The sequence below is a fragment of the Saccostrea echinata genome, unplaced genomic scaffold, assembly GCF_033153115.1.
Source record: "Saccostrea echinata isolate AGI-Se365-2 ecotype Australia unplaced genomic scaffold, CSIRO_AGI_Sech_v1 ptg000025l, whole genome shotgun sequence".
NCBI classification, from domain to species: Eukaryota; Metazoa; Mollusca; class Bivalvia; order Ostreida; family Ostreidae; genus Saccostrea; species Saccostrea echinata.
Window position 1 is genome coordinate 67,418 of NW_026889774.1, and position 12,583 is coordinate 80,000.

General features: G+C 33.2%; 1 protein-coding gene across 1 annotated transcript in view; it reads right to left on the minus strand.

Annotated features, from left to right (window-relative positions):
• Nucleotides 1-11,977: 11,977 nt before the first annotated feature.
• Nucleotides 11,978-12,583, minus strand: part of LOC133191843 (mediator of RNA polymerase II transcription subunit 16-like) — an 11,825-nt gene continuing 11,219 nt past the window's right edge. The window contains exon 8 of the mRNA XM_061327572.1: nucleotides 11,978-12,583. This exon is cut by the window's right edge and continues 212 nt beyond it. Within this exon, the coding sequence (XP_061183556.1) occupies nucleotides 12,089-12,583 (495 nt within the window). The 3' untranslated portion in view covers nucleotides 11,978-12,088.

Here is a 12,583-nt window from a genome sequence, read left to right on the forward strand (position 1 = left end):
ATCTGTAACGTTTATGGGTCTTAAAATGTGCTTTTAAGACAATATTTACGAATAAATGCTGAAATGGCTTTCACGACGTCACTGTTTTCCGCTTCTGTAAGCAATGCATGACGCTGAAGAATGACGCTTGACTCGCTTGAGTATTCAGGACGTCCATGGACATTTTATTAAACACTGTTGACAGAACATCAAAAGAAACATACCAGCAATCTAAACGTTATTTTTTACCAAAATAATTCATCTGCGCCGATATATACAAAATGTATGCCGCAATATGGCAAATTTAGAGGTATTGGGCATTGGGAAAAAATAAACTTTGTAATAATTTCTAGACCAAACCAGATGGTCAACTTTTTTGAAATTTCACAATTTGTTGACTTTTTACAATAACTTTCATGTATTTGACTGAAAACGAAATCCCTAGATCAGAAATGCAAAAAATATGGAGAAAATGTGATAATTTGGCGCTTTTCCAGCAAATTCCCGTACGGTCCAATAGTAGAATTTGACAACTTTTAAGATGACCCTCTTAGATGGTAAACATTTGATATTTTTATCTTAAAATAATTAATATAATAGTAAAAATTCATTCAAGAAACTTTATCAAAATATCTAGGGTAGAAATAATTAATTAGACTCGGCCTCGTTAACTCTGGTAAAACAAATTATCAGACAGCTTAGAATTATTTTCTTGGGAAGTTATCGAGACAATCTCCGTTTATTTTTCTTAAATTCTCTCCTATCTTTCGTACTGTACTTACTCATTTATTTAAAACAAGTTCTACCCCAAGTCGTTTATAGGGTCAAATCGTTGTTGCAAACTTGGTGTATGCCATGATCGATCAGCTGTTATAGCCCAGTCTGCTCTCCATAACAAATCTTTAGTATTGTTTGATTTATGCGATCTTTGCCAATTTTTTTTTTAAAAAGTTTTTTAAAAAAAAAAAAATTCAGTGTTACTAGAATCTAGGAACTATGTTCAAAGATCTATCCATTGGTCCTTAAATCCAATAGTCTATATTTTCTACGCTTTTGTAACGTTACCTGGTTACACTAAGCACCACTTAGTCCACGGATTTCTATTTTGGACGAAATGAGCAACGTCGAGTTCCAATATCCAAGACTTACCTTATTTTATTCCAGTTCCTTCCACATACACTATTTCGTATCTGATCCACTTTCGTTTTTTGTCCCGTGAATTGTGTATATACGGAGCGCTCGAGATGTCTTTAACTCGTATATTAAACGTCCACTGAATATCTTATGAAAACCATGGTCGTTTATCAATACTTTAACGCCGCTAAGCAACAAACCACCCAGTACAGGTACTTAATTGACGTTTTAAATATTTTTCTTTATTGATAAAAAAATTCCTACTATAATTCCGTATAAGAAGACATTGAAATGAACATATTTTATTGCAATATATATACAATGGGATTGGGCACAAGTTCTTAAAACTTATTTCGCCCTCTCCCTACATGAGAAGTCTATAAAGTATGTGTTACACAGTTTTAGAAATAAATTTGATAAACTCATAACATGAATTTATAAACTGCAAGAAAATTTGTGATGTACAAATGCAATACATAAACAATTACAATAAATTATTTAAATCTGCCAGAGTGCTGAATATATGAATGCACAATGGAAAAAAGATATTCATTTTCAGCAACACTTAATGAAGTATCCCCCCACAGTAAAGTATGGGTGTCAACAATATGAACATTATCAAATATCAAAAACTTATCAAAAAAATCTTTCCTGGCCTTAGTATAATTAGAACAAGAGAAAAAATAATGATGCGTGTCTTCTACTTTTCCACATGAACATAATGGACTTGATATAATGTTACACCTATAGAGATCAATATTTAATGCACAGTTATGTCGAAGTGTGGTGTGCAGTACATTATTACGCCTTTTTCCAAAACTGAAATAAGGTGGAGCTACTGCTATTTTTTGTGAAATCGTTCTTTTAAAGACAAAAAGATAGCTCGAGTTTCTAGTTTCTAGTGATAATGAGTTCCATTCATTAACTACAGTTGGAACAAATGTTGATTTATAAGTTTGCAGTCTACACATGGGTATGTTATAATTTTGAGAGTTTCTTGTTGTATAAGTGGAAGCGTTATATCGCAGAGATAATCAGGAACTAAATTATGATGAATCTTATACATAGTATTTAAGGAGGAGAAGGACCTTGAGCTAAAAAAATATTTGTCATTCAATTTTTTTCATATTTTGTGTATTTCTAATTTAGTATGTCCCACATATCTTAAAGCGGTTATATCATTAGGTTTCTGACCTTATTTTGGAGATATTGACTGACAAATACTATGCCCTACAGTCTCTAAGTGGAGTTATAATTCTCCATGTTTCCGGGCTCATTACTCTGTCCATAATGACAGATTGAAAAAGAGAGAAATCTCGTGTTTGACTGATGAGTGTAAATTTTAAGAGTGATGCAGATAAGCACCAGGAAGGATAAACAGAATATATTCTGATAACAGTACTTAAAGCTAAGTTCTCATCAAAGAACAGTTACTTTTGCTGATTTTTTTTTTATTGAAAGACTGATATGGATATATGCGAAACATCCCGAGGAAAATTGGAATGTCGAATGAAGATCTTTAATTGCAAGCTAATTAATTTTGCTTTTAAATAAAAATATAACTGTCCTACAATACATTGCATTGTAATGCTTGATGTGTTGTCTAATTAAAACATACTTGATCAATTTTTATAATTAGGCAAAACAGTGGAGAAAAAAAAATTTCCTGTTTGACTGATGAGTGAATATTTTGAGCCTCAAACAAAGCGCCGATGACTGTAGAACAATCAAAGACGCTTTTCAATACTGCATAGCAGTACTTGTTTAGTGAGATACGCTCACACTAAGTCCTTTACACGCGACATTACCCGTAACCGTTATTTACTCTGACTTTAACACATGGTCATTTGTGAATATCTCTCTAACGTCTTATATATAGTATACAAGCCTGTTACTCGTTGGCATTGCTTAAACATTTACATAATATAAAAGAGAAATCAATGATCGTTTTATCTACGTTGTTCAAAGGGACATAATTTGAGTTATCGAACTTTGAAACAAAACTTATATTATGCAAATTTCCAAATAAACATTCAATCACAAGGACAAATTGTATATAAAAGCTGTCTTTGAAGGGTGGATGGTGGGGAATTTTTCTAATACATTGACAGGTAAAATAATTGTGCTTGTATAAAAACAAGTAGAATTGTACCATACTGCACTCTGCTGCAATACAATGGAATACATTGTGATGCCTGCCATATTGTCCAATCAAAATTAACTTCGTCTATTTTTTTTCATTGAATTTAAAAACTGATTGAATACACACACGTTTTTTTTTTCATTTTATGCTTTGTAAGAATAAGGTTTCAAAAACAGACTAGAGAGCACTTCTTTTATTCTCATATTCTTAAATATTTGTTTTCTATGATATGAATCAAAATTAACAATCAGTTATTAAGTCGAAGGACTTTTGCAAAGTTACGTGTTACTGGGGTTTCTTTATCAAATGACTAGTTTGAGTATGCGTAAAAGATCCAAAGGAAATGAACACTCCTTTTTGACTGATGAGTGGATGTTTTTGTTTGCAAGAGAATTTATACTGTTTACCATAATAAGAATTTAACTGCATTTTACTGCACTGCACCACAACGCAGTGTCATTCAATAAAATGAAGTCCATTTTTGTTTTACGTTATGGTATTGAAAAATAAGGTGTAAATTAACATATTTTCTAATATACATGTATTTTTATTTTTTAAAAAGTTTTTGAAAAACAGACTGGATGGAATATTTTCATTCACATTTTCTTATATGATTGTTCTTTTTCATACGAATCTAAATTAACAATGCAGTAATAATGTCGAAGGATATTTCGACAAATTTTTTCATTGTTATTGATTATTTTATGCAACGCCTAGTTTGGGTATATGAAAGATTGAAAAAGAGAGAACTCCCGTGTTTGACTGATGAGTGTAAATTTTAAGAGTGATGCAGATAAGCACCAAGAAGGATAAACAGAATATATTCTGATAACAGTACTTAAAGCTAAGTTCTCATCAAAGAACAGTTACTTTTGCTGATTTTTTTTTTATTGAAAGACTGATATGGATATATGCGAAACATCCCGAGGAAAATTGGAATGTAGAATGAAGATCTTTAATTGCAAGCTAATTAATTTTGCTTTTAAATAAAAATATAACTGTCCTACAATACATTGCATTGTAATGCTTGATGTGTTGTTTAATTAAAACATACTTGATCAATTTTTATAATTAGGCAAAACAGTGGAGAAAAAAAAATTCCTGTTTGACTGATGAGTGAATATTTTGAGCCTCAAACAAAGCGCCGATGACTGTAGAACAATCAAAGACGCTTTTCAACACTGCATAGCAGTACTTGTTTAGTGAGATACGCTCACACTAATTCTTTACACGCGACACTACCCGTAACCGTTCTTTACTCTGACTTTAACACATGGTCATTTGTGAATATCTCTCTAACGTCTTATATATAGTATACAAGCCTGTTACTCGTTGGCATTGCTTAAACATTTACATAATATAAAAGAGAAATCAATGATCGTTTTATCTACGTTGTTCAAAGGGACATAATTGAGTTATCGAACTTTGAAACAAAACTTACATTATGCAAATTTCCAAATAAACATTCAATCACAAGGACAAATTGTATATAAAAGCTGTCTTTGGAGGGTGGATGGTGTGGAATGTTTCTAATACATTGACAAGTAAAATAATTGTGCTTGTATAAAAACAAGTAGAATTGTACCATACTGCACTCTGCTGCAATACAATGCGATACATTGTGATGCCTACCATATTGTCCAATCAAAATTAACTTCGTCTATTTTTTTTTATTGAATTTAAAAACTGATTGAATACACACACGTTTTTTTTTTCATTTTATGCTTTGTAAGAATAAGGTTTCAAAAACAGACTAGAGAGCACTTCTTTTATTCTCATATTCTTAAATATTTGTTTTCTATGATATGAATCAAAATTAACAATCAGTTATTAAGTCGAAGGACTTTTGCAAAGTTACGTGTTACTGGGGTTTCTTTATCAAATGACTAGTTTGAGTATGCGTAAAAGATCCAAAAGAAATGAACACTCCTTTTTGACTGATGAGTGGATGTTTTTGTTTGCAAGAGAATTTATACTGTTTACCATAATAAGAATTTAACTGCATTTTATTGCACTGCACCACAACGCAGTGTCATTCAATAAAATGAAGTCCATTTTTGTTTTACGTTATGGTATTGAAAAATAAGGTGTAAATTAACATATTTTCTAATATACATGTATTTTTATTTTTTAAAAAGTTTTTGAAAAACAGACTGGATGGAATATTTTCATTCACATTTTCTTATATGATTGTTCTTTTTCATACGAATCTAAATTAACAATGCAGTAATAATGTCGAAGGATATTTCGACAAATTTTTTCATTGTTATTGATTATTTTATGCAACGCCTAGTTTGGGTATATGAAAGATTGAAAAAGAGAGAACTCCCGTGTTTGACTGATGAGTGTAAATTTTAAGAGTGATGCAGATAAGCACCAGGAAGGATAAACAGAATATATTCTGATAACAGTACTTAAAGCTAAGTTCTCATCAAAGAACAGTTACTTTTGCTGATTTTTTTTTTATTGAAAGACTGATATGGATATATGCGAAACATCCCGAGGAAAATTGGAATGTCGAATGAAGATCTTTAATTGCAAGCTAATTAATTTTGCTTTTAAATAAAAATATAACTGTCCTACAATACATTGCATTGTAATGCTTGATGTGTTGTCTAATTAAAACATACTTGATCAATTTTTATAATTAGGCAAAACAGTGGAGAAAAAAAAATTTCCTGTTTGACTGATGAGTGAATATTTTGAGCCTCAAACAAAGCGCCGATGACTGTAGAACAATCAAAGACGCTTTTCAATACTGCATAGCAGTACTTGTTTAGTGAGATACGCTCACACTAAGTCCTTTACACGCGACATTACCCGTAACCGTTATTTACTCTGACTTTAACACATGGTCATTTGTGAATATCTCTCTAACGTCTTATATATAGTATACAAGCCTGTTACTCGTTAGCATTGCTTAAACATTTACATAATATAAAAGAGAAATCAATGATCGTTTTATCTGCGTTGTTCAAAGGGACATAATTTGAGTTATCGAACTTTGAAACAAAACTTACATTATGCAAATTTCCAAATAAACATTCAATCACAAGGACAAATTGTATATAAAAGCTGTCTTTGAAGGGTGGATGGTAGGGAATGTTTCTAATACATTGACAAGTAAAATAATTGTGCTTGTATAAAAACAAGTAGAATTGTACCATACTGCACTCTGCTGCAATACAATGGAATACATTGTGATGCCTGCCATATTGTCCAATCAAAATTAACTTCGTCAATTTTTTTTTATTGAATTTAAAAACTGATTGAATATACACACGTTTTTTTTTCATTTTATGCTTTGTAAGAATAAGGTTTCAAAAACAGACTAGAGAGCACTTCTTTTATTCTCATATTCTTAAATATTTGTTTTCTTTGATATGAATCAAAATTAACAATCAGTTATTAAGTCGAAGGACTTTTGCAAAGTTACGTGTTACTGGGGTTTCTTTATCAAATGTCTAGTTTGAGTATGCGTAAAAGATCCAAAAGAAATGAACACTCCTTTTTGACTGATGAGTGGATGTTTTTGTTTGCAAGAGAATTTATACTGTTTACCATAATAAGAATTTAACTGCATTTTATTGCACTGCACCACAACGCAGTGTCATTTAATAAAATGAAGTCCATTTTTGTTTTACGTTATGGTATTGAAAAATAAGGTGTAAATTAACATATTTTCTAATATACATGTATTTTTATTTTTTAAAAAGTTTTTGAAAAACAGACTGGATGGAATATTTTCATTCACATTCTCTTATATGATTGTTCTTTTTCATACGAATCTAAATTAACAATGCAGTAATAATGTCGAAGGATATTTCGACAAATTTTTTCATTGTTATTGATTATTTTATGCAACGCCTAGTTTGGGTATATGAAAGATTGAAAAAGAGAGAACTCCCGTGTTTGACTGATGAGTGTAAATTTTAAGAGTGATGCAGATAAGCACCAGGAAGGATAAACAGAATATATTCTGATAACAGTACTTAAAGCTAAGTTCTCATCAAAGAACAGTTACTTTTGCTGATTTTTTTTTTATTGAAAGACTGATATGGATATATGCGAAACATCCCGAGGAAAATTGGAATGTCGAATGAAGATCTTTAATTGCAAGCTAATTAATTTTGCTTTTAAATAAAAATATAACTGTCCTACAATACATTGCATTGTAATGCTTGATGTTTTGTCTAATTAAAACATACTTGATCAATTTTTATAATTAGGCAAAACAGTGGAGAAAAAAAAATTCCTGTTTGACTGATGAGTGAATATTTTGAGCCTCAAACAAAGCGCCGATGACTGTAGAACAATCAAAGACGCTTTTCAATACTGCATAGCAGTACTTGTTTAGTGAGATACGCTCACACTAAGTCCTTTACACGCGACACTACCCGTAACCGTTATTTACTCTGACTTTAACACATGGTCATTTGTGAATATCTCTCTAACGTCTTATATATAGTATACAAGCCTGTTACTCGTTAGCATTGCTTAAACATTTACATAATATAAAAGAGAAATCAATGATCGTTTTTATCTACGTTGTTCAAAGGGACATAATTTGAGTTATCGAACTTTGAAACAAACTTACATTATGCAAATTTCCAAATAAACATTCAATCACAAGGACAAATTGTATATAAAAGCTGTCTTTGGAGGGTGGATGGTGGGGAATGTTTCTAATACATTGACAAGTAAAATAATTGTGCTTGTATAAAAACAAGTAGAATTGTACCATACTGCACTCTGCTGCAATACAATGCGATACATTGTGATGCCTACCAAATTGTCCAATCAAAATTAACTTCGTCAATTTTTTTTTCTTAATTGAATTTAAAAACTGATTGAATACACACACGTTTTTTTTTTCATTTTATGCTTTGAAAGAAAAAGGTTTCAAAAACAGACTAGATAGCATTTCTTTTATTCTCATATTCTTAAATATTTGTTTTCTTTGATATGAATCAAAATTAACAATCAGTAATTAAGTTGAAGGACTTTTGCAAAGTTACATGTTACTGGGTTTTTTTTTTATTGAATGACTAGTTTGAGTATGCATAAAAGATCCAAAAGAAATGAACACTCCTTTTTGACTGATGAGTGGGTGTTCTTGTTTGCAAGAGAATTTATACTGTTTACCATAATAAGAATCTAACTGCATTTTATTGCACTGCACTACAATGCAATGTCATTCAATAAAATGAAGTCCATTTTTGTTTTACGTTATGGTATTGAAAATAAGGTGTAAATTAACATATTTTCTAATATACATGTATTTTTATTTTTTAAAAAGTTTTTGAAAAACAGACTGGATGGAATATTTTCATTCACATTTTCTTATATGATTGTTCTCTTTCATACGAATCTAAATTAACAATGCAGTAATAATGTCAAAGAATTTTTCAACAAATTTTTTCATTGTTATTGATTATTTTATGCAACGCCTAGTTTGGGTATATGAAAGATTGAAAAAAAGAGAACTCTCGTGTTTGACTGATGAGTGTAAATTTTAAGAGTGATGCAGATAAGCACCAAGAAGGATAAACAGAATATATTCTGATAACAGTACTTAAAGCTAAGTTCTCATCAAAGAACAGATACTTTTGCTGATTTTTTTTTATTGAAAGACTGATATAGATAAATGCGAAACATCCTGAGGAAAATATTCCTTACCTACCTAATGACCCATTTTTTTCATCCTGAGTCAGGAGAGGACAAATAATGTTTTAAAGTTGGCTTTATAGCTATGTCTCAACTGCTCAACTATGATGTCACAGTCAAAGGGAAAATCAAAGAAAATTTAATATGTAAATGGAAAAAGCAAAGTTTTGTAGGTGGATATGGAAGTTATTTCTCCGTAATACGTGATCAAAATTCACGCTCACATTGAACAGCAGCTGTTGCAATGACTCTTCCATTAATTGTAACTTACCTGAAGGATAATAAAGGGATTTTGAAATATAAATCACATTTGCAGTCAAGGCAAGGAGTTAAAACAAGAGGCCCATGGGCCATAACGCTCACCTGAGTAATTGGCCCTGCTGTTCTTCACCTGATTTCCTATGTTGTTATACCATTTGTGGCCCCGCCCTACCCCCTGTGGTCATGATATGAATAATTTAGAATCTACACTACCCCAGGATGCTTCCACATAAGTTCCAGCTTTTCTGTCCCAGTGGTTCTTGAGAAGTAGATTTTTAAAGATTTTTACTACATATTTCAATGTAAAACTTGGATTTCCTATTGTGGCCCCGCCTTACCCTGGGGGTCATGATATGAACAATTTAGAATCTACACTACCCAAGGATGCTTCCACATATGTTTCAGCTTTTCTGGCCCAGTTGTTCTTGAGAAGATTTTTCCTATATATTTCAATGTAAAACTTGGATTCCCTATTGTGGCCCCACCCTACCCCCAGGGGTCATGATTTGAACAATTTACAATCTACATTACCCCAGGATGCTTCCATATAAGTTTCAGCTTTTCTGGCCCAGTGGTTCTTGAGAAGATTTTTAACGATATTTTCTTCATATTTCAATGTAAAACTTGGATTCTCTATTGTGGCCCCGCCCTACCCCCGGGGGTCATGATTTGAACAATTTACAATCTACACTACCCCAGGATGCTTCCACATAAGTTTCAGCTTTTCTGGCTCAGTGGTTCTTGAGAAGAAGATTTTTAAAGATATTTTCTAGATATTTCAATGTAAAACTTGGATTCCCTATTGTGGCCCCACCCTACCCCCGGGGGTCATGATTTGAACAATTTAGAATCTACACTACCCCAGGATGCTTTCACATAAGTTTCAGCTTTTCTGGCCCATTGGTTCTTGAGAAGAAGATTTTTAAAGATTTTTCCTATATATTTCAATGTAAAACTTGGATTCCCTATTGTGGCCCCGCCCTAACCCCGGGGGTCATGATTTGAACAATTTACAATCTACACTACCCCAGGATGCTGTTCTTGAAAATGGAATTTTAAAGATGTCTGCCACTCTACCCTGGGGGGGGGGGGGGGAGGGAGGTGTCATGATTTGAACAAACTTGAATTACACTACCTGAGGATGCTTCCATATCGATATGACTAATCATGGCTTTATTGTTCCTGAGAAGAAGATTTTTAAAGACATTTCCTGTACAGTATATTCTTTTGTTAAAATTTGATCCCCCATTATGGCCCCACCCTACTACTGGAGGATGCCTTGAACAAACTTGAATCTACAATACTTGGGGGTGCTTCAATATCAGTATGACTAATCATGGCTTTCCTGTTCTTGAAAAGATTTTTTCTATATATTCCTATATAAAACTTTGATCCTCATTGAGGCCCTACCTTTCCCCCGGGGGTCATGATTTCAACAAACTTGAATCTACACTACCTGAGGATGATTCCATATCAATATGACTAATTGTGGCTTTGTTTTTCTTGAGAAGAAGATTTTTTAAAGAATTTTCCTATATATTCCTATGTAAAACTTGGATCCCCCATTGTGGCCCCACCCTACCCCCGGGGGTCATGATTTTAACAAACTTGAATCTACACTACCTGAGGATGATTCCATATCAATATGACTAATTGTGGCTTTGTTGTTCTTGAGAAGAAGATTTTTAAAGAATTTTCCTATATATTTCTACGTAAAACTTTGACCACTCATTGTGGCCCCACGCTACCCCCGGGGGTCATGATTTGAAAAAATTTGAATCTACATTATGTAATGAAGGCTTCACATAAGTTTCAACTTTTCTGGCCCAATGGTTCTTGAAAAGAAGATTTTTAAAAGATGACACCAAATTTTCCCCAATTCTTAATTATCTCCCCTTGGAAGAGGGTGTGGCCCTTCATTTGAACAAACTTAAACCCCCTTCACCCAAGGACGCTTTGTGGCAAGTTTGGTTGAAATTGGCCCAGTGGAGAAGAAGTCGAAAATGTGAAAAGTTTACAGATGGACAGACGACAGATGGACTACGGACAAAATGTGATCAGAAAAGCTCACTTGAGCTTTCAGCTCAGGTGAGCTAAAAATGTAAGTCAGAACGAGCATGCAAAGCAAGTCTGGTACATGTAAAGTCCATCTCCAGATGCACTATCCATTGAAGTTTGGTAAAGGTAGGGCTTATAGTTACTTAAGAATGGACTTGCTTCAAAAACTTTAACTTATTCACTCATCTGAAAAATGTAGGTCAGATCCAGCATTCGAAGCAAGTCTGGCATTGTCCATCCCTAGATGCATCATCCTTGCAAGTTTGGTCCCGGTAGGGTTATGGTTATAGTTACCTGGAAATGGACCTACTCCAAAAACTTTTAATCTTGTCACTCATCTGGAAAATGTAGGTCAGATCCAGCATCTGAAGCAAGTTTGATAGTGTCCATCCCTAGATGCATCGTCCATGCAAGGTTGGCCCAGGATGGAGTTATAGTTACTTGGAACTGGACTAGCTCCTAACACTAAGTGACAGAGACGTCGAGGCTTAAGTCAATGCCAGGGGTATAGCATTAACTCATCTCGACTTCGTTGAGGTGAGCTAAAAATTAATGTATTATTTCTTTACTTCAATTAAAGATGATCATAAAGTTGATTATCAAATTGCAGACCCCTGGCCTGAACATTGCTGAAAGAGTTTTACTGACTGACTGATAGATGCAGCCAATCCAATTATTGTGCTTTAGTGGTGAACAATAAAAAAATTACTTCTGCTGTGTATTTACAAAAGCGAGTTAATATTTTGTTGAAATTTATTCACAATCTGAGATTCTACTTAAATGCTTAAAATCAAACATGAACTGTGAATATATAACAATGCATCTCATGAAAAACTGGGGGGGGGGTCATTCTTTCTCAGTGAATAGCTTCCAGTGAGCTGCACACAGACAGTGTCTCTGCCATCTTTTTTCCCAAGCTTTCATAATGGATGACTTGGTTACACTTGTAAGCAGTGAAAACCCTCCACATCGGCAGCACTGACGGACATTCTCAGACAGATTCACTCCAAGGTGAATCTGCCTGATGATATCATGATGTTGTTGATTTTCAGTCAATACATCTGATACATACATCAACTTTGACTTCTTCTGACTGTAAAGATATTCTGGAAATTCGCCCCAAACAAAGCTGACAGGAAATGACTGTCCAAAAACTGTATAGCCAGAGCTGTAAAGCCTGAAACTCTGGTTCATAGCAGGCACTAGCAGCTTACTTGGAAGAACACAGCACTCATCAAGCAGAGTTTCATCATATTCTAGCTTTGTGCCATCCTTGCAACATAACCAAGCTTTAGTAAGAACTTTATAGAGGTGAGCTAAGCAGTCCACATTTGATGTGGT